The sequence below is a fragment of the Macrotis lagotis genome, chromosome 1, assembly GCF_037893015.1.
Source record: "Macrotis lagotis isolate mMagLag1 chromosome 1, bilby.v1.9.chrom.fasta, whole genome shotgun sequence".
Taxonomy (NCBI): domain Eukaryota; kingdom Metazoa; phylum Chordata; class Mammalia; order Peramelemorphia; family Peramelidae; genus Macrotis; species Macrotis lagotis.
The window spans coordinates 927460471-927481554 of NC_133658.1; the positions used below are offsets into that span (position 1 = coordinate 927460471).

The following is a 21084-nucleotide window of genomic DNA, read 5'->3' on the forward strand; positions in this document are numbered from 1 at the left end:
CCCATTTGGGGTTTTCTTAGCAAAGAAATTGAAGTGTTTACCATTTCTTTCTCTAGCTCATTTTTAGATGAAGAAATTGAGACAAAGTGGGAGAAGTGACTTGCCCAGAGTCACCTAGCCATTTGATCTCAGATCTTCTTAAATCTAGGCCCTGGACTCTAAGTACCCTGCCCCATACCTGCTCCTTTAAGACAAAGGCCCCTACTATGATTCCAAATTCCATGTACTGGACTCTGAGTTACTCTTTAATCTTGGAATCCTATCTTGGTGACTTTCAAGGCCTGCAAGATTCCAAGTCTTGCCTGAGTCACAACTGAGATACAAGGCATTAACGTGAAGGTGGCAGCACCCCTCCTCCACAAAGTAGTCTGTAGATTTCTTCAGACCTCAAACATCCTCTATTTGGCGGGAGAGGGGGAATTTTCTTTCTAAATCCTAAAGGCTTGAAGAGATCCCAGTGAAGAGGTCTGGAGGTTGGAGATTAGCAGAGAGGCAGGAAGGCTGGGACCTTCTTTTACTCTGGTTCAGGCTGGGAGGCCCAGATCTGGGTGTTCCTGGGGTGTTGGAGGAGGGAGGGGAGCCCAGGCCCCGCCCAGGATGCCAGGCTGCTCCAGGATTAACACAGAAAGATCAAGGTTCTGAAGCCAGACGGTTTCAGTTTTTAGTCTCAGCAGCCATTCTGCGGGGTCACGGTCATGCAGCCCACCAGAAGTTAAGGATCTCCCCCCCCCCCACCCCCAGTGTAAACTGGCTACCGTGGCCTTGGGCTTCTCTGACAGTGAGAACCATGGACAGTTCCCTGCTCTGTCTCTTTCTGTTGGGGGCCCTGGCATTACCTGAGACCCGGGCAGGTGAGGAGAGGACAGGCTTAAAGGGCCTCCTGGAGCCTGGACCGAGCATCCGGAGGTGGGGTGGGGGCAGGGGGCTGCCTCCGAAAGCTCTTCCAGCCTTGACTGACGGCGGGTTTCGCGTGGGCCGGTTCCTTAATCTCTGGGGAGGGCCAGGGGATGCACAAGGATCACTCTCGGGCTTGTCCGCAAAAGCTGGGCCACCCGGGCTGGGGCTCCTCGGTCTCGCCCTAAGCTGGGTCGGGGTCCTCTCGCCTCAGGCTCTCACTCCCTGAGGTATTTGCACGCCGCCTGGACCCGGCCCGAGCTCGGGGAGTCCCGGTTCATCACCGTGGGTTTCGTAGACGATGAGGAGTTGGTGCGCTTCGACAGCGATGCCCCGAGGCCGAGGCTGGAGCCGCGGGCGGCGTGGATGGAGCGGATGGAACAGGTGGACCCCGGCTACTGGGAGCGGAACACGGGGGTCGAGTGGCGGAATGTGTGGACTTTCCGAGTCAGCCTGGAGACCCTGCGGGGCTACTACAACCAGAGCCAAGAAGGTATTTGGACTGGGTGGGGGAGGGGGGAGTTGGGGGCTGAAGAGAGAAGAGAGGTCGAGTCTGAGCGGTCCCAGGGTCACCCACAGCTTGGGGGGACATGGGGAGGAGGGTGGGCAGAGACTGAAGCGACTCCTGTGGGGCTATGGGAGGGGGATTGGGGGGGCAAGTCTGGTCGCGCTGACCCCAGCTGGGGGCGGGCAGGCGTCCACACTCTCCAGTTCCTGCACGGCTGCGAGGTCTCCCCCGACGGCCGCCTCCAGCGCAGCTTCTCTCAATTCGCCTACGACGGACGCGACTACATCGCCCTGGACACGGAGACCTCCACCTGGATTGCGGCGGTGCCCCAGGCTGTGAACACCAAGCACAAGTGGGAGGCGAGGAGAGAAGCAGAGCGATATAAGACTTATCTGGAGGAGACTTGTGTTCATTGGGTGCGCAAGTACCTGGAGATGGGGAAGGAGACGCTGACCAGGACAGGTACCGCCAGCCCCGCCCCAGTGTAGTGTGCTCCACACTCAAGGTCCCCCTTCGTCCCTTCTCTCCCTCCCCTGCTGCCTCAGTCCAGGCTCCCGACCCTCCGAGAGTCCTTGTTCTTCACGTCCTAGGTGACTTGCTTCTCACCCCTTCTGGCTGGCAACCCCTGGTAATGCCTCTGGCCTTTCCCCCAGATCCACCTTCTGCCCGAATGACCCACCACACTACCCCGGATGGGGAGGTGACCCTAAGGTGTTGGACTCAAGACTTTTACCTTACGGAGATCTCTCTGACTTGGTTGAGGAATGGAGAGGAACAACTCCAGGGCACAGAGTTCATTGAGACCAGGCCTGGGGGAGATGGAACCTTCCAGAAGTGGGCAGCTGTGGGGGTGACCCCAGGTCAGGAAGGGAGATACAGCTGCAGAGTTCAACACAAGGGACTGGCTGAGCCCCTTATCTTGAAATGGGGTAAGGACAGTGGGGGAGACTGGGAAGAAGGTCATCCCCTCAACCCCAGAAGACCAGAGGGATGTTTGGAATTACTGGGGGGGGGGGGGAGGTCTTAATGTCTCTCAGGCCAGAGAGGGCCCAGGAATTTTACTTCCCTATTCCATTTTAGAGCCACCACCCTCATCCACCTGGATCATCCTGGGGGTCATTGCTGGGGCCATCTTCCTCCTCACTGTTGTTGGAGTTGTGATCTGGAAGAAGAATCAAGTGGGCAGGCCTGGAGAGGGGTCACCAAGGAGCAGGCACCATGGAGAGTCTGGCCCCCTGGCTTGGGAGTTTGTCCTTCTGTTCCCAAGTCTTCTCTTTTCCTGTTTTACGGACTGTTAGATAGGTCCTAACACTCTAGATGAACAGATCTGTGAATAGAAAACCTTTCTCTGGGGGACCCCCTGCAGGTCTAACTGGGTGACTGAGGCAGCAGGGGGAGGGGGGAACTGCTTCAGCCTCAGATCAGAAATGAATATGGAGATTTCTGCCCAAGAACCCCAGGGATCTTCCAGTGTGGGTTGTGGATCAGACTTGGAAACACATGGGTGTTGGGAAGGGCCTATTTCTGCCCCCTCTTTTCTTTCTTCCTCTTGGATCAAGATGTTGGATGGGGGTGGGGGGGATGGGGGGTGGGTCTGAGGGAGTAGTTGCAGTTGTCATTTGTTACAACCCCAGGACAAATCAGGAAATTTCTGGCATCTGAGTCACCTCTAGTGGATTCCTCATTGGAAATATTTTTCCTTTTGCAGGTGGAAAAGGAGGGACCTATGGTCAGACTTCAAGTAAGTGAAGGGTTGACATGGAGAGGACAGGTCATGGTATCCTGGGATATGGGAAGGGAGAAGGCAGAAGAGAGGATCCTCCTCAGGAGCCTTTCTTGGGGTTCTCTTGCCTTACCATCTCCTGGTTCTGGAAAGCCGGTCCCTGACTAGATAATTTCTCTCCTTTGTCTACAGACAGTGACTGTGGGTCAGATATCTCTCTCACATCATAAGGTGAGACTCTGGGGTCCCCAAATGAGGGAGGGGCTGGTGTATAACAGTATCCTCCCCATTTTTTGCAAGTAACATGATTTTATTATCTCTCCAACTAATAAGAACATTTAAAAAGACATCAGAAAGATACTAAGAGATCACACTCTCAATGCTACATGGACTTTAAGAAAATAGATGGGAGTAATTTATGTCAGTAAAAAAACAAAAGGACGAAACAAGATCCATGATTAAAAGGAAAAAGTGATTAATAAGGAGAATAGAAAACCATAGAGAAGGCTTGCTTTATATATTTACATTCATATGGCTACTTAAAAGAGCATTGCAACTATATTAGAACATGGTGATTGAGATTTATATTAAACATTTATTGTCTTCCTTCTGTACATTTTATAAATCCAAATTAGTACAAGAATAGAACATAAACAACATTAGCTTTCAAGTCTAACAAATAAATACATAAGCATCTGTTCATATACATCTGCTATTATGGTTTTTTTTTGTCTCATATAGAACTAAAGATTCGGGGTGGAGCCAAGATGGCAAAAAGAAAGGATTGAGTCTTAGGTGCTCTCTGATAACACTTCAAAACTAAGGACTCTAACTAAACTTTCTAGAGACAGAACCCACAAAGGGACCCAGAAAGGCAGTTCTCCTACTCAAGGTAACCTGGAAAAGAGCAGAAAAGCTCTGCTCCCTGGAGTCAGAGGGGTGGCCCTCCCAGAGCAAAAGAACTTCAGCCTCCCAGAGGCAGCCCCAGGGCACTGGTAACCACAGCTCATAGCAGTGGGGGAGTCTCTGTAGCTACAACCCAGGGAGCACCGAGCACAAAGTGGGGGAACAGTGCGGGGACCTCTGCCAGAGCCAGCACTTGGAGCCCAGCCCTCAGGGCACACAGCAAGCAGCATGGTCTTTTGGCAGCCCAGATCTGGAAACAGAAGCAGGCGGAGCCAGTAAGCAGGAGCCCCCAGGGCATGAGCCCATTGAGCTGAGGGAGGGGAGTGAAGAGAGACTGCAGAGCTCTTTCCTCTGCCTCTGGAACAGGACTCTGAGGTTCTGACCACATTCAGATCCTGATCATAGTATAGGCCCCTCCATAGAACAGTAGTGGCCCCCTCCACCTCAGCCCCGTAGCAGAGTGGGGTGCATATGGTCATTCACAGACCAGGAGGGAGGACAGAGCCTCACACACTGAGACCCTGGTGGGAGTGTCGCAAAAGCTCAGGAAGCACCCCAAAATCAGGCCCAGGCTGGGAAAATGAGCAAGCAGAGAAATAAGAGGAACACCATAGAGAAATATTTGCAAATGAGCCCAAGAAGGATCAAAATACTCAGTCTGAAGATGAGGAAGCACAAGCTCCTGTATCTGAAGACTTCAAGAAAAACAGAAATTGGGCTCAGGCTATGACAGAGCTCAAGAAAGACTTTGAAAATCAAATGAGGGAGTTAGAAGAAAAACTGGGAAAAGAAAGGAGAGAGATGCAGGAAAAACATGAAAATGAAGTCAGTAGCTTAGTCAAGGAAATCCAAAAAAATGCTGAAGAAAATAGCATGCTAAAAACCAGCTTAGGTCAAATGGATAAAACAGTGCAAAAAGTTATTGAGGAGAAGAATGCTTTAAAAAGCAAAATTGGCCAGATGGAAAAAGAGATAAGAAAACTCTCTGAGGAGAACAAATGCTTCAGACAAAGAATGGAACTCAGGGAGATTGATGAATTTACAAGAAACCAGGATTCATTACTTCAAAACCAAAAAAAAAAAAATGAAAAATTAGAAGAAAATGTGAAACATCTCATTGAAAAACAGCTGATAGGGAAAACAGACTTAGAAAAGACAATTTAAAAATTATTGGAATACCTGAAAGTCATGATCAGGAAAAGAGCCTTGACATCATTTTCAAAGAATTACTACAGGAAAATTGCCCTGATATTCTAGAAGCAGAGGGCAGAATAGAAATGGAGAGAATCCACCGACCCCCCTGAGAAAGAGATCCCAAAAAGCCAACCCCTAGGAATATTATAGCCAAGTTCCAGAACTCCCAAGTCAAAGAGAAAATATTATAAGCAGCCAGAAGGACACAGTTCAAATGTCATGGAACTGCAGTCAGGATCACACAGGACTTAGCAGCAACTACAATGGAAGCTCATAGGGCTTGGAATATAATATACTGGAAGGCAAAAGAGCTTAGAATGCAGCCAAGAATGAACTACCCAGCAAGGCTGAATGTCCTCTTCCAGGGAAAAAGATGGACTTTCAATGAACCAGGTGAATTTCAAATGTTCCTTTTGGAATGGCCAGAGCTGAACAGAAGGTTTGATCTTCAAATACAGGACTCGGGTGAAGCATAGAGATTGGAGGAGAAGGAGAAAATATGAGGGACTTAATGGTGATGAACTGTATGTATTCCTGCATAGAAAAATGACACTGATAGTACTCATATGAACCTTCTCAGCTAATAAAGCAGGTAGAGGGAGCTTTGATAGTTGAAGCACAGGAGAAAGCTGAATTCCAAGATAAAATAGGGTGTAAAAATGGAGTCAATAGAAAAAAAGGGAAATGTGATGGGAGAAAGAAATAGGAGAGGGGTAATAGGCCAAGATATTTTATATAATAAGATTTTTCTTTATTAGAATGAGGTATTGCAATGATAAGTAAGGGGAGAGGCAAGGGGGAATGGGGGAACCTTTGCTCTCATCAGAGGTGGCTAGGAGAGGAAACAGCAAATATACTCAATGGGGTATAGACATCTGGAGTAAGAAGGAGGGGGGAGCAGGGGGAAGGGGTGGGGATGTGAATAAAGGAGGAGAGGATGGACCATGGGGGGGAGAGTGGTCACATATAACACATTTTCTTTTTTACTTCTTGCAAGGGCCTGGGATTGGAAGGCCTGTCCAGGACCATAGGGCCAGGTGGATTCTGGGCCTAAGGGGTGGTATGGGGGCTCAGGGCCTCTTGGCCCCAGGACCAGGGATCTGTCTGCTGTGCCACTCAGCAACCCTACAGCAGAGTCAGAGTGAAAGGAGAGAGAAAATATAGTACATGGTAGTGGAGACATAAGAAAGGAGGGAGTTGAGATAAGCAATGGCAATGTTGGAAAATTATGGAAGTAACTTTTGTGATGGACTTACCATAAAGAATGTGATCCACTCATGACAGAGTTGGTGGTGTTGGAACAAAAATTGAAGCACATTTATTATTATTATTATTATTATTTGGGGGAGGGTGAAGGGCAAATGGGGCTGGGTTGCCTGCCTGGGGCTGCATAGCAGGGTGATCGTTGGGTAATAATGGTAATAATTGCAGGTATGGCCAGGTGGTGCAATGGATGAAGCACCAGCCCTGGAGCCACGAGCACCTGAGCCCACATCCAGCCCCGTAGACCCAACAATCACCCAGCTGTGTGACATGCAAGCCACCTGAACCCCACTGCCCTACAAAAAACAAAAAAGAAGAAAAAAAAGACACAAAATAAAATAAAATACTAATCATAGTAGGGGTGGCTGGGTGGTGGACAGAGCATTGGCCCTTGAGCCAGGAGCACCCGGGTCCAAATCCGGCCTCAGACACCCAAAGATCACCCTGCTATGTGGCCCCCAGGCAGGCCACCCAGCCCCATTTGCCCTGCACCCTCCCCCCAAATAATAGTAATAAAAAATGTGCTTCAGTCTTTGTTCCAACAACAACTCTGTCACGGGTGGATCGCATTCTTTATGATAAGTCCATCACAAAAGTTACTTCCGTAATTTTCCAACATTGTCATTGCTGATCGCAACTCCCTCCTTTCTTATGTCTCCACTACCATGTACTATATTTTCTCTCTCCTTTCACTCTGACTCTGCTGTAGGGTAGCTGAGTGGCACAGAAGACAGATCCCTGGTCCTGGGGCCAAGAAGCCCTGAGCCCCCATACCACCCCTTAGGCCCAGAATCCACCTGGCCCTATGGTCCTGGGCAGGTCTTCCAATCCCAGGCCCTTGCAAGAAGTAAAAAAGAAAATGTGTTATATGTGACCACTCTCCCACCATGGTCCATCCTCTCCTCCTTTATTCACATCCCTACCCCTTCCCTCTGCTCCCCTCTCCTTCTTACTCCAGATGTCTATACCGCATCGAGTATATTTGCTGTTTCCTCTCCTAGCCATCTCTGATGAGAGCAAAGGTTCCCTCATTCCCCCTTGCCTCCCCCCCTTCCATATCATTGCAATAGCTCATTGTAATAAAAAAAATCTTATGTGAAATATCTTGGACTATTCCCCCTCTCCTTTTTCTTTCTCCCATTCCATTTCCCTTTTTTTCTATTGACTCCATTTTTACACCCTATTTTTATCTTCGAATTCACCTTTCTCCTGTGCTTTAACTATAAAAGCTCTCTCTACCTGCTCTGTTAACTGAGAAGGTTCATATGAGTACTATCAGTGTCATTTTTCTATGCAGGAATACATGCAGTTCATCCTCATTAAGTCCCTCATATTTCCCCCCCTCCCCTCCAATCTCCATGCTTCACCTGAGTTCTGTATCTGAAGATTAAACCTTCTGTTCAGCTCTGGCCATTCCAAAAGGAACATTTGAAATTCACCTGGTTCATTGAAAATCCATCTTTTTCCCTGGAAGAGGGACATTCAGCCTTGCTGGGTAGTTCATTCTTGGCTGCATTCTAAGCTCTTTTGCCTTCCAGTATATTCTATTCCAAGCCCTACAAGCTTCCATTGTAGTTGCTGCTAAGTCCTGTGTGATCCTGACTACAGCTCCATGATATTTGAACTGTGTCCTTCTGGCTGCTTGTAATATTTTTTCTTTGACTTGGGAGTTCTTGAACTTGGCTATAATATTCCTAGGGGGTTGGTTTTTTGGCGAATCTCTTTCTCGGGGGGGATCGGTGGATTCTCTCCATTTCTATTTTGCCCTCTGCTTCTAGAATATCAGGACAATTTTCCTGTAGTAATTCTTTGAAAATGATGTCAAGGCTCTTTTCCTGATCATGACTTTCAGGTATTCCAATAATTTTTAAATTATCTTTCTTAAGTCTGTTTTCCATATCAGTTGTTTTTTCAATGAGATATTTCACATTTTCTTCTAATTTTTCATTTTTTTGGTTTTAAAGTATTGATTCCTAATTTCTGTTACATTCATCAATCTCCCTGAGTTCCATTCTTTGTCTGAAGCATTTGTTCTCCTCAGAGAGTTTTCTTATCTCTTTTTCCATCTGGCCAATTTTGCTTTTTAAAGCATTCTTCTCCTCAATAACTTTTTGCACTGTTTTATCCATTTGACCTAAGCTGGTTTTTAGCATGCTATTTTCTTCAGCATTTTTTTGGATTTCCTTGACTAAGCTGCTGACTTCATTTTCATGTTTTTCCTGCATCTCTCTCCTTTCTTTTCCCAGTTTTTCTTCCAACTCCCTCATTTGATTTTCAAAATCTTTTTTAATCTCTGTCATAGCCTGAGCCCAATTTCTGTTTTTCTTGGAGTCTTTAGATGCAGGAGGTTGTGCTTCCTCATCTTCAGACTGAGTATTTTGGTCCTTCTTGGGCTCATTTGCAAAATATTTCTCAATAGTATTCTTTTTGTTTCTCTGCTTGCTCATTTTCCCAGCCTGGGCCTGGTTTGGGGTGTTTCTTGAGCTTTTGGGACACTCCCACAAGGGTCTCAGTGTGTGAGGCTCTGTCCTCCCTCCTGGTCTGTGAATGACCATAAGCACCCCCCTCTGCCACGGGGCTGAGGTGGGGGGGCCCTGCTGTTCTATGGGGGGCCTAGACTGTGATCAGGATCTGAATGTGGTCAGAACCCCAGAGTCCTGTTCCAGAGGCAGAGGACAGAGCTCTGCAGTCTCTCTTCACTCCCCTCCCTCAGCTCAATGGGCTCATGCCCTGGGGGGCTCCTACTTACTGGCTCCACCTGCTTCTGTTTCCTGGATCAGGGCTAGGGAAAGACCATGCTGCTTGCTGTGTGCCCTGAGGGCTGGGCTCCATGTGCTCGCTCTGGCAGAGGTCCCCCCGCTGTTCCCCCACTTTGTGCCCTGTGCTCCTCGGGGTGCAGCTTAGGAGACTCCCCCACTGCTGTGAGCTGAAACTCCCAGCTCCCTGGGGCTGCCTCCGGGAGGCTGAAGTTCTTTGGCTCTGGCGGGCCACCCCTCTGGCAGGCCGCCTCTCTAATCCCGGGGAGCAGAGCCTTTCTGCTCTTTTCCAGGTTACCTTGAGTAGGAGAACTGCCTCACTGGGTCCCTTTGTGGGTTCTGTCTCTCAAAAGTTTAGTTAGAGTCCTTAGTTTATGAGCTTTTATCAGAGAGCGCCTACAACTGGATCCCTTCTTGTCGCCATCTTGGCTCCGCCCTCAGCGGTTATCAGCCTCTGGGTCTTCTTAAACTGATTCTGTAGCTCCAGAAAACCTTGATCTCCTGAGAGAATGGTAAAAGGAATTTGCTTAGGTAGTTGTTCATCTAATCGGCCAGCATGCATACAGATGGCAAAGTCAGCAGTATCTTTTCTCTTACTGCAGTGTGGCTGAAGGAAGAAGCATCCAATCCTATTGAGGTAATTAAAGTTCTTGCAATTTACTGGAGGCTTCCAATTGGTATTTCCTCCTTGAAATCCCCAGACAAAGGCTCCCTGATTAAGGAATCCTGGCAGATGACCAAAAAAGTTTGACCTGTTATCAGAACCCACAAAGACTATATGAGTCATGGTTCTCAAGTAATCCAAATCTGGTAGCTCAACATCTCCTTCATCCTTGTCAAGCAAGATCTGTAGACATCTACTGTGATCTTCCTTCTTGTTTGTTTTGCAGATGTAACTCTCCCAGCAGCCACATGTCAACAAGTTGCTTTTCTTCAATACTGAGAAATCATCCTCATTTTTTTTTTTAGTTTTTTGCAAGGCAAATGGGGTTAAGTGGCTTGCCCAAGGCCACACAGCTAGGTAATCATTAAGTGTCTGAGACCGGATTTGAACCCAGGTACTCCTGACTCCAAGGCTGGTGCTTTATCCACTATGCCACCTAGCCACCCCCAATCATCCTCATTTTTTAATTGATGTTTCAGGCTTTTCTGATACAAACACATAATCTGTGCTGTGGGCATCTTTATAATGATTCAAAAATGCTTCCTCTACATCAAAAGTCAGATCACAGAGCCTGCAGAAATATTTAATTTTTATGTCATTGTCATGTTGGTCTTGACAGTGTCGGTTATAATGTCTCTATCTTGTGAAAGGACTTTTTGCAATGGTCACAGCTGTGCCTATGAAACTGATGACTTGTTAAACACATACTGTGATATTTAACACTTTCCTGGGAGTCAAACATATCTTCACAAATTTGGCACTGCCATTTCCCTCATGGAGGACTTTTTGGAGGGGGACTGAATAGTTGAAAGACCACTCCTGTTAACAGGGCTGCTCATCAATGACTTAGAGGAGGATGGCAAAGGTTCCTCTTCTTCTCCAGCATCTTGCTTGTAAAAATAATTATGTCTGTGATGATATTCAGTCACATGAGCCATAATAATCTCTTTCCTCTATAATTCCTTTCTGCATGTCCTCACTCTAGTCCCTCCTCCCCTCACTATCTCTTCAGTCAGCTTTGAGCAGGTCACTTCTCCATTCCATCAGTTCTACTGGCTCCCTGTCGCCTCCAAAATCAATAGAAAAACACCTGTCTTTGAATCCTTCATAACTCATCCTCAGCCACCATTCTCCTTTCTTCTCCCTTCCCCCCACCCTCACCATGCCGCCTGGGATCCAGTGATGTTGGCCTACTTGCTGTAACACATCATCTCCTAAGAACAGAAAGTTCAGCCTGCTCATGAACATTTCCTGCTTTCCAGAAAAGCAACCAAAGCAACTGATAAACCAGGTCAATACTCTAAGCTTTCTTGCCTGAACTAATACTTTTTGGGGAACAATTTTTCTGTTTATTTTGGAACCCTAGTGCATTCTACATGAAAGGGAACCAAATAGGCATTTCCTTGACCACACTTGTGGTAGGTAGGCTAGACTACTAAAATGCTTCTCGATCACTTCCTCCTGAGGCCTGACCCTGTTCAGGAAGCAGCACAGGGCTAGGAATCTCTCCTGTGGAGCAGCTGAAGTGTGAATGGGGAGCACATCTTCCAAGGGATCTTTCCTTGTGTGTAGGAAGGGGGGGTTCCTAGGAAGGAGAGGCATCATCACAGGTTATTGCCTTCTATGTCCCTTAAAGCCTGGGGACTGATTCCAGGCCATGAAGCCTGAGACATTTCTTAAGCACCTGCTTTGTGGCAGGGACTCTATTGAAAGGTGGTCACATAAATGCAAATAAAGCCATAGAATTCCTCCCTTCTAATGGTTTACAGTCTAATGGAAGAAGATAACATACAACAGGAAGCTGAATGCAAAAGGGGTGTGTATGGAAGGAAAGGGGTAGAGGGGAAGGTGCCCAGTGAGGTGCAGGATGGAGTGGTTCAAAAGCATGGGAGCTGGGGGGGGGGGCACGGCTAGGTGGCACAGTGGATAGAGCACTTGACCTGGAGTCAGGAGGACCTGAGTTCAAATCGGGCCTCAGACACTTAATAATTACTTAGCTGTGTGACCTTGGGTAAGTCACTTGACCCCATTGCCTTGCAAAAAACCCTAAAAGTGTGGGAGCTGGTGGTCAACGGGGATAACAGCCCCTGGAGTGGATGACCCTGCTCTCCAGCCAGAGGGTCCACTCGCAAGGACAGAAGGTCCTGAGAACACTGGGGACTGAGGCAGCCTTAGAGGAACATATGCTTACCCAGTGAGAAGATTCCTGGGGGGAGGAGGCCAGATAGAGAGTCTAGAGAAGTCCAGTAGCAGTGTAGTCAGGAGGAAATGGGGAGAAGACTTTTCTGAGGTCTCTCATGAGGTAGAGGCCCAGAGACCCGCCCCTGCCCTGCCCCTCAGGCCTCCTGCTGCAGCCTTTTCAGAGACCCAGGCAGGAGAGGTGCGGGCCCACATCCCCCAGCTCAGGAGCTTGTAGCCAGGTCTAGGAACTTGGCTTCAAAAAGAATTTGATTAACTCCATTTTTAATAGTTTCAAATTGATCCTAGTGGAGTGGAGATTTCAGATAGAACCAGTGTGTCTAGACTGCCAGAACTACCACCATTATAGGGGAGCTCACACTGTAGAGCAACAGTTCCCTTTCATGTAGAGCATGTAGAGCAACCCAGGTATGGACAGAGTTTGTCAATTAGTCCAAGTCTCGGTCCCTTCCTAAGCAGTAATGACTCTGATAAAATGATGGGAGCTTGTGGGGAACTGCCTGGCCTGGCCCACTCTCACTCTTTATCCTCATCTCTGAGTGTGGTCCCAGAGTCCATATGGGGAGTGAAGGGATGTCCTGCCTTTGAGGAGGCCACCATCTAGTAGGGGAGACAGTACATGAACACACAGAGACACAAGCCTCACATACACAGATACACCCACAGACATACACACACACACACAGACACTCATAGACAGATACACACTCATACTCCTCATGCCCCAGGTTCGAGAATTTGTGATTCTCCCTTTGGCTCTGATTCTTCCTTCCCAACATGACTAATATGGAGTTCTGCTTGACATGATCGTTTGTGTATGTACAACCTATATCAGACTGATTGGGTGGGGGAAGAAGGGGAGAGAGAGAAAAGTGTGGAACTCAAACTCTCACTAAAAATGATTGTCAGAAAATAACACAACATGTCGCTGGAAAAAATGAAATACAAAAAACCCCTCAGAACTTAGAAAAAAGGCATTCACATAGGGGCAGCTAGGTGGTGCAGTGGATAAAGCACCGGCTCTGGAGTCAGGAGTACCTGGGTTCAAATCTGGTCTCAGTCACTTCATAATTACCTAGCTGTGTGGCCTTGGGCAAGCCACTTAACCCCATTTGCCTTGCAAAAAACCAAAAAAAAAAAAAAGGGGTTTCACAGAGGTTGAACAGATTCCTTTTGTCATCCTGTGGTCACTTTCTTAAAGGCATTCTGAGTGTTTCAGCTTGGATTGAGGCTTGTCCTGCTGCCTCTCAGGCTTTCTCCCTTTTCAGTCCCAGCAGCCACCTGCCCCCATGGGGTAGGACTGGAGGGGGAGTCTCCAGGGAAATAGGTAATAGAGAGAGACAGCAAGACAAGAGAATCACCAAAGGGCTCCAAGGAGGTTCACACAGTGATTTGAAAAGCTAGGGAATAGAAGATGATGTTGCTGAGGGGCTTGCTCCTTTCCCCAGGAGAATTTGAAAGTTGACCTGAAGGCTTGAACCTTGGCAGAAGGATACCCCTCCCCCAAAGTCTTCCCATGGATCTGTAAAAAAACCAGGGGCAGCAGAGAGGCTGGATGGAGAAGAAAACGATGCCCAGAGGGGCTGCTGGCCATCCGGACCGCTGATCAGATGCTTATCATCTTTTTCTTTCATTCTAGCAAAAATGCATCAAATCTGTTAGTTGTTCTTTGGGATCAAATTAAGGATGAAAGAGAGATCTGAGAAGCATGTGAGATGAGGGGCAATGAGCTGCTGAGCTACAAAGTAGCAGGAAAGGGTGAAAATTTTCAGAGTTTAACACTGGAGGAAAATGGAGGGAGTGATAGAGACGGGGGCAGGAAAAGGGACTAGAGTGACCAAGGGCATTCTCTCAGGATTAGAGTGGATGGGGAGTCTATAATTGTAGCCCTAGCTCCCCCCCTTGTGGCTATGTAAGGCATAGCAGCCTGAGTAGCTATTCCCACTGCCTCCTCAGTCCCCAACTCAGACTCCAATCCGGTGCCAACCCTCCCTGCCCCTGTGTGTGTATCACAACTATGAGATTAGAACGTGGAAGGGACCTCAGTGAACCCCGCCCCCAGCACAACTCTCTTATGTTACAAATGAAGAAACTAAAGCAAAGAACTTGTCAATGACTTGCCCAGATAATACAATCAGGACTTGATTTCTATCCTATGCTTGAACTGTCAATCCAGGCAGTTTGTCAGTAAGCCAATACCCAGCACCTAATATGCTCCAGGCCCTATGCTATGTAATAGAGGTAACAAAGCAAGGCCAAACCAGTCCCTGCCATTAAGCAGCTGCCAAACTGATGGAAGAGTCAATATAGGAACCACAACGTGCATTGAAGACATAAACAAGACCAGGCCATCTCAGAGAGATGGGTGGGTGGGTAGGATACTAGGAGAGGTCTTTGGCAGATAATGAGATCTGAGCTAGATCTGGAAGGGTCTTTGGGGATCTCTTTCCTTACAACTGCTCCTGCTTGCTCCCCACTTGTCAGAAGGGGCAATCTGCCTTGTGTCCCTGTACCAAAAATGGTTGTCCCCCACCAGCGCTTTGGTTGCAGGAATGAACTAGCACCATCTAGTTTTGATAAAGAAGTAGGCAAGTCATGGAATTTCTCTCTTCCCAAACTAGAACCCACATTTTAGGGATAAGAGAGGTTTCTTGAAGGAAAGGGGAGACATTATTTAACTATACCTTTTTTATTTTTAGAGGTGAGGACCTCAAGGTCCATGTAAATCAGGCCACTATTATTGAGGCAATGGTAAAAAGGACGGTTTCTTCTTTGATGTTTCTCTGTCTTTCAATAAATCTACCATAGACCTCCCTCTGGTTCTCTTAACAACTTGACATCATCTCCATCTATCTGTTGTTTCTCATTCTCACTATGTGACTGGCCATATTCCTTCTGGATTCTCTCTCTCTCTCTCTCTCCAAAGATATACATATATGTATATATTATGCATGAATATATATATATATATCCCTAAACTGGATTTCATGTCACTTCTCTTAGGAAAGTTGTTGGCAACCCATCACAGACAATTTAGATAAATTAAGATTTTTTTCTTCTATGTTAATTGTAATTTTTGTATTTTTCCTCCCATTCAATAGTGGTTTTCTACAACTCCTAGGCATGTGTGTTATGAATAGATATACACATGAATGTGATGAGCAATTAGTAAGTACTGAAACAACTCACAAGTTCTTAAATGAAACAGTCTCCCCTTCTCTTCCTATTTTGCTCTGATTCAACTCATTGACCATTTGATATCCCTGTCCAAGAGACTAACAGACAGGCTGGCTGAACAACCTACCCTACAAGGTGCCTGACTGAGACCAGGTAATACTGGGGGGGGGGGGGTTCTACTTTGCCTTTTCATTAAACAACTGAGCAGAGCAATCTCCTTGGTGAGGTCATAGATTTCCTGTCAGAGACTCTGTAGTGTTGATCTAATCTCTGTGATGTCACATGGGAACAGGAGGCATAAGAGAATCCTGCCATCTAGAGAAGGTTATTCTTTTGTTTGGATTCAAGTCATAATGGACTCCATGCTACTGGCAGATGGGTAAACAGAACCTGAATAACATTTGAAACCCAATGTTCTGGGGTCTGATCCTGGCTTTCTTATGTACCATGACCTTTTGGACTGAGAGGCCATTTCCTTCTCTTTAAAAGAATAGATAAAATGATCATTAAATCTTCATCTCCATCCACCCCAGATGACAATAGGTGAACATACGTTTCTGTTTTATATTTCATTTCCTGGCAGTGTTCTGCACTTCTCAGACAATGTCTTCATTGTATCTGCCAACGAATTTTCTTTCTTTTCAATACATGGTAGGAGATAACCAATTTCATGAGAGTTTTTAAGTGTGCATTTAGTTCTGCTGAGTCAAATACTTTTCAAAACATGATTAGCAGTAGATAATCATGGGATCTCATGTGTTTTACTTTTTCAGTCAGTTACCTGACCTAGGATATGTGCTTTGACACTATTAATACAAAGTCTTGTTCTTTCTCAATTTTTAATAGAATCTGTCCTCTAGGTATGCAGAGACCATTCTCACAATGATTTGACAAAGATGGGACAACAGGCTGATGGGTTGCTAATAACTTCTTTTTGTCTTCTTCATTGTCTTTATTTATTTGGCATGGGGTGGTAAGAGAGCCAGATCTTTTCAGTTCCTTTGGAATCACTGTCAATTTGAGGAATTTTAATAAGTAGGCTCCCAAGAATATGACTTGATGAGAAGTCACAAAATTATCATCAAAACAGTAATTAAAATGAAAGAATCAAAAATGTCAGAAAAACTCATGAGAGAAGACTCAAAGAAGAGGTCCATCACAGTGGGAAACCATTATTATGGATTCAAAGGAGCTGGGAGGCAAGGCTTGCAGGCCCAAGTCTGAAGGAGCAGCTGTTGGGAAAGTCCAAACTTGGTAGGAGAAGAGGAAGATGAAGAGTGGAGGTACTCAGAAAAATGAGAAGGAATGGAGTGGGAAAACAGAAGCAACAAAATCTGGTTATTTCCCTTGGCACAATAAAATACAACTGAAGGATTTTATGAGAGAAATAGAATAAATAAAAAGGAAAGAATCAGTAAAAGTTATGGGCGTGGGGTAAGTTTGATTAAATTTAGATGACTAGGTGATTTTCAATTCTGATTCTGTGATGAATTCCTTGAAAAGGGCAGAATCCAATGCTAGGAACAACTGTGATATCTCTGGAAGTGAGAAACAACTCAGCTTAGAAACTAATGTAGAACAATGAGCTGGAAATACAAAGTGGTACAGTTAATACCAAGCAGAGCGATTTGCTAAGGGGTATCCTAGCAGGAGAAAGGAGGAACCAGAACAATATTATTGTGAAATGGAGAAAGCTTCAGACTGTTAAGTCTGCTTCCAAACAATCCTTCAAATACTTGAACACAATTATCTTCCCCCCCTCGATCTCTCTTTTCTCCTAGGAAAATATCCCCAGTTCCTTTCATCAATCTTCTATAGAAAGTTCTCTGGTCCCCTCACCATTTGGGTCCTTATCTTTTGGACACTTTGTCTAAACCTTTTCTAAAATGTAGTGACTCAGCTGAAAAGAGCTCTCCAGCTGTGAAGTGACCAAGGCAGAGCATTTTGGAACTACAGCTTAGAGGAATCTGGGGGTGGGGAAGAGAACAAGGTAGAATCCAAGGAAGGACAGTGTTAGCAACTGAGGGAGGGAAGGGCTGAAGAGATGCATTGGAGCTGAGATGTCACTGTAAGATGTGAAAATGTGAGGATCCTTCTACATTTTCCCTAGAAAAAAGGCTGTACCTGGATGGAGAAGGGAAGCACAGTGCAAAATAACAAGCATTGGTGTTTTTAAGGAGGATTTTTTTAAGCTCTGTTGGGATCCAAAGAAAGCTAAGACAGGACTTGATCTGAATAGTCTGAGAGCAGAAGATAATAAGAAATTGAATTATTCAAGTCTTTCCCTGCTTTTCCACAGAATGTTGACTTCAAGATTTGAAGGGTTAAAGGGCATCCTTCCCCAGAGGAGACTTCAGGACTGTCTCTAGACTAGTAGGGGGTAGTGGAAAGGAGATGAAACCTGGAATGCTAGGATGGAGATTCAGTTTCCCCATTTTGCTGCTTTCTGTCTTTATTACCTTGGACAAAGCTCTTCAGATCGCTGGTATCCAGGTTCCTAATCTATAACATAAAGGAGATGATCTCTTGGAGTCTCTCCATAAAATTGAAGTTTAATTATTTCTTATTTGGGGATGAGACAAGAAAGAGGGAATATTCACACAAATGGGCCCTGGTTTTTGTTGCTGAAAAAAAAAAAAGGAATTCAGACCTTCAGATTTCTGGGAGTTCAGATCCGATCTTAGGCTGACATAGTCCTCCTCTCCATTTTCATAATTAAGCTCTTTCCTTTTGTTGTTATTCAGTTGTATCTGACTCTCTGTGATCCATTTGGGTTTCATTTATTTTTTTTACAAAGAAATTGAAGAGGTTTACCATTTCCTTCTCCGGTTCATTTTTTTAAATGAGTAAATTGAGACAAAGAAGCAGTGAGTTACTCACCATCACAGAGCTAGTAAATTCTGAGGCTGGATTTGAACTCAGGTCTTGTTGCCTGCAGTCCTGGACTCTGTGAACACATACCTGCCCCTTTAGTGGTGAGACATAGGCTTCTGCTCTCATGCCAAGTCCCATTTCCTTGACCCTGATGTCCTCTTTCTTCTGAGGTGCCCAGCCTGGTTATCTCCGAGGCCCGGAGGCTACAAGACTGGCCTGAATCCCAACGGGGATGGAGGTCACTAAAATGGAGGTGGCAGCCCCCCCCCATCAGTCTGCAGATTTCTTCAGTCCTCAAACACCCTCCAATTTGGGGGGAAATGGGGGGATTTTCTCCCTAACTTCTAAGGGGGCAGGGTCGCGGAGGGGGGCTGGAGCTTGGAGGCGGCGGAGAAGCGGGGAGACTGGGACTTTCTTTTGCTCTGGTTCAGACTGGGGCCCCGGATCGGGGTGTTCCTGGAGCAGTGAGGGAGGGAGGGAGGCTCCGGGGCTGCCCCGGGTCCGAGGCTGCTCCAGGACCAACACAGGGTCCCAGTGTCAGTGTCAGTTCTGGTCCCTGAGCCTCGGCAGGGCCTATCTGTCCGGTTACCGGTGACGTTTGGGACTTCCATTTTCTATTGGTCAGCAGAGCCAATCAGAAGTGAAGGGTGATGAGCCTGTGTGAAGGGACTTCGCTGTTCCAGGACTTCTCTACCAGGTGGCCCATGGAGCAGCCCCTGCTCGGCCTCTCTCTGGTGGGGGCCCTGGTCCTGGCGCTGCCGGAGACCCGGGCAGGGGAGGAGGGGGCAGGATTCAAGGGGCGCCTGGAGCTGGACGGGGGAGATCTGAGGGGGGGGGCTGCCCCGAAAGCTCTTCCAGCCCCGGCCCAGGGCGGGTTTCCAGGGACCGGCCCCGCGGTCTCCGGGGATGCAGAAGGAGAACCCCGGAAGGAGCCTATGGGGTACGGGGGGGCAGCCTGCCCGCCCCCAGCAGGGTTTTGGCCGGGGGGAGTCTTGGGGTCGGAGCCTTAGTCTGGGGAGTGGATATGTGGGTGGGTGGGGGTTCAGGGGGAACTGAGGCAGAGGAGCCGGCAGGGAGGATGGGGGAGACAGTTGTGGGGGCGCCCAGGAGGAGCAGAGCTGCCTGGGAGCCCTGGCCCTCCAAGGCAGAGGAGAGAGAACGGGGGGCTTCTAGAAGTGGGGGAGGGGCGGGGGGACCTCAGGGTGGGGCAGGTGAGGACACTGGGTGGGGCCGAGGGTGAGCAGGGTGAGCCCCGGGAGCAGGACACGGGGTGGGGGCGGGGAGAGAGTGGGGCACGTTCTCACGTCTAGGTTACTGTCATGAGACACTTGGGATGTCAAAGTGGTCGGAAGCAGCGGGGCTTCGGGGTGCGGGGTCACACAGGGCTCATCCCCGGGGCTAGGCCGCAGACGCGGGGCCGCGGGGGTCGGGGCTACGCGGTCCCCGCGCTGACCCCGGCCCCGGCTCCCCACGTCCAGGCTCTCACTCCCTGAGGTATTTCCACGCCGCCTGGACCCGGCCCGAGCTCGAGGAGCCCCGGTTCGTGGCCGTGGGCTACGTGGACCATGAGGAGTTGGTGCGCTTCGACAGCGATGCCCCGAGGCCGAGGATGGAGCCGCGGGCGGCGTGGATGGAGCCGGTGGTCCTGGTGGACCCCGAGTACTGGGAGAGGAACACGCGGGTCGGGAGGGGCAACGCGCGGACGTTCCGAGTGAACCTGGAGACCCTGCGGGGCTACTACAACCAGAGCCAGGGCGGTGCGTGACGGGGGGCCTGGGGGGACCCGAGGGGGCGGGGAGAGGCCGGGCCCCCTCCGGCTCCCTCCCGGTTACTGGGCACGGACTTTTACCCTGCGGAGATCTCTATAACTTGGCTGAGGGATGGGGAGGAACTGGTCCAGGACACAGAGTTCATTGAGACCAGGCCTGGGGGAGACGGAACCTTCCAGAAGTGGGCAGCTGTGGGGGTGACCCCAGGCTGGGAAGAGAGAAACAGCCGAGTTTATCAATAGGGGCTGGCCAAGCCCCTCACTTGAAATGGGGTAAGGACAGTGGGGGAGGGGCTGGGGAGAAGAGCATCCATCTCCCATCCCCCCAAAGAGCAGAGGGATGTGTGGAGTTACTGGGAGGGAGGGAGAGGGGAGCTGGGAGAGGCCGTAGTGACTCAGGCCAGAGAGGGGCCAGGGCCTTTCCCTTCCCTTTTCCAATTTAGAGTCACCATCCTCATCCACCTGGACTATCCTGGGGGTCATTGCTGGGGCCCTCCTCCTCCTCACTGCAGTCCTTGGTGGAGCTGTGATTTGGAGGAAGAAGGATCCAGGTGGGCAGGCCTGGAAGGTGGGGCTCAGCATCAGGCCCCGTGGAGAGTCTGGTTCCCCCCTGGCCTGGCAGCTTGTCCTCTGTCCCCAAGGCCTCTCTTTCCCTACTTTAGGAACTATTAGACACCCTTAGACTCTCGATGGAAGGGATGTGTGAATATAAAACCTTTTTCTGGGGTCACCCTGCAGGTCTAACAGGGTCGATGGGGGGGGGTTGCTTCAGTCTCAGATCAGAAATGAACTTCGGGATTTCTGCCAAAGGATCGGGGTGGCCCCCAGTGGGGAGTTGTAGACCAGATTTGCAGAGCTATGGCTGTTGGGAAGGGCCCATGTCTGGGCCTCTTTTCTGTCTTCCTCTTGGATCCAGGTGTTGGACTGGGGGGTGGGGGTGGGAGGGTCGTTGCTATCCTCTTTTGTTACATCACCAGGACAAATCCGGAAACTCCTGAGACCTGAGTATGGTCTCCTCTCCTAGATTCCTCACTGGAAATGTTTTTCCTTTTTTCAGGGGGAAAAGGAGGGAGGTATGATTAGACTGCAGGTAAGTGAGGGGCTGACATAGAGGGGACAAGCCATAGTAGCCTTGGGACATTGGAAGGGAGAAAACAA

General features: G+C 48.3%; 2 protein-coding genes and 1 pseudogene across 2 annotated transcripts; 2 read left to right on the forward strand and 1 right to left on the reverse strand.

Moving 5' to 3' along the window:
• Positions 1–787: 787 nt before the first annotated feature.
• On the forward strand, positions 788–20658 carry LOC141511426 (BOLA class I histocompatibility antigen, alpha chain BL3-7-like). The gene is made up of 5 exons (XM_074220620.1): positions 788–851; positions 1109–1387; positions 1589–1864; positions 2056–2331; positions 20370–20658. Exons 1-5 carry the CDS (start codon positions 788–790, stop codon positions 20606–20608), a joined length of 1134 nt encoding a protein of 377 aa, XP_074076721.1. The 3' UTR covers positions 20609–20658.
• LOC141510275 (E3 SUMO-protein ligase ZNF451-like) lies at positions 2494–18429 on the reverse strand (annotated as a pseudogene).
• LOC141511639 (BOLA class I histocompatibility antigen, alpha chain BL3-6-like) lies at positions 19016–20444 on the forward strand. Its single transcript, XM_074220755.1, has 2 exons — positions 19016–19098; positions 19637–20444. The coding sequence occupies exons 1-2, from the start codon at positions 19065–19067 to the stop codon at positions 19921–19923; spliced, it is 321 nt and encodes a 106-aa protein (XP_074076856.1). The 5' UTR covers positions 19016–19064; the 3' UTR covers positions 19924–20444.
• Positions 20659–21084: the final 426 nt, after the last annotated feature.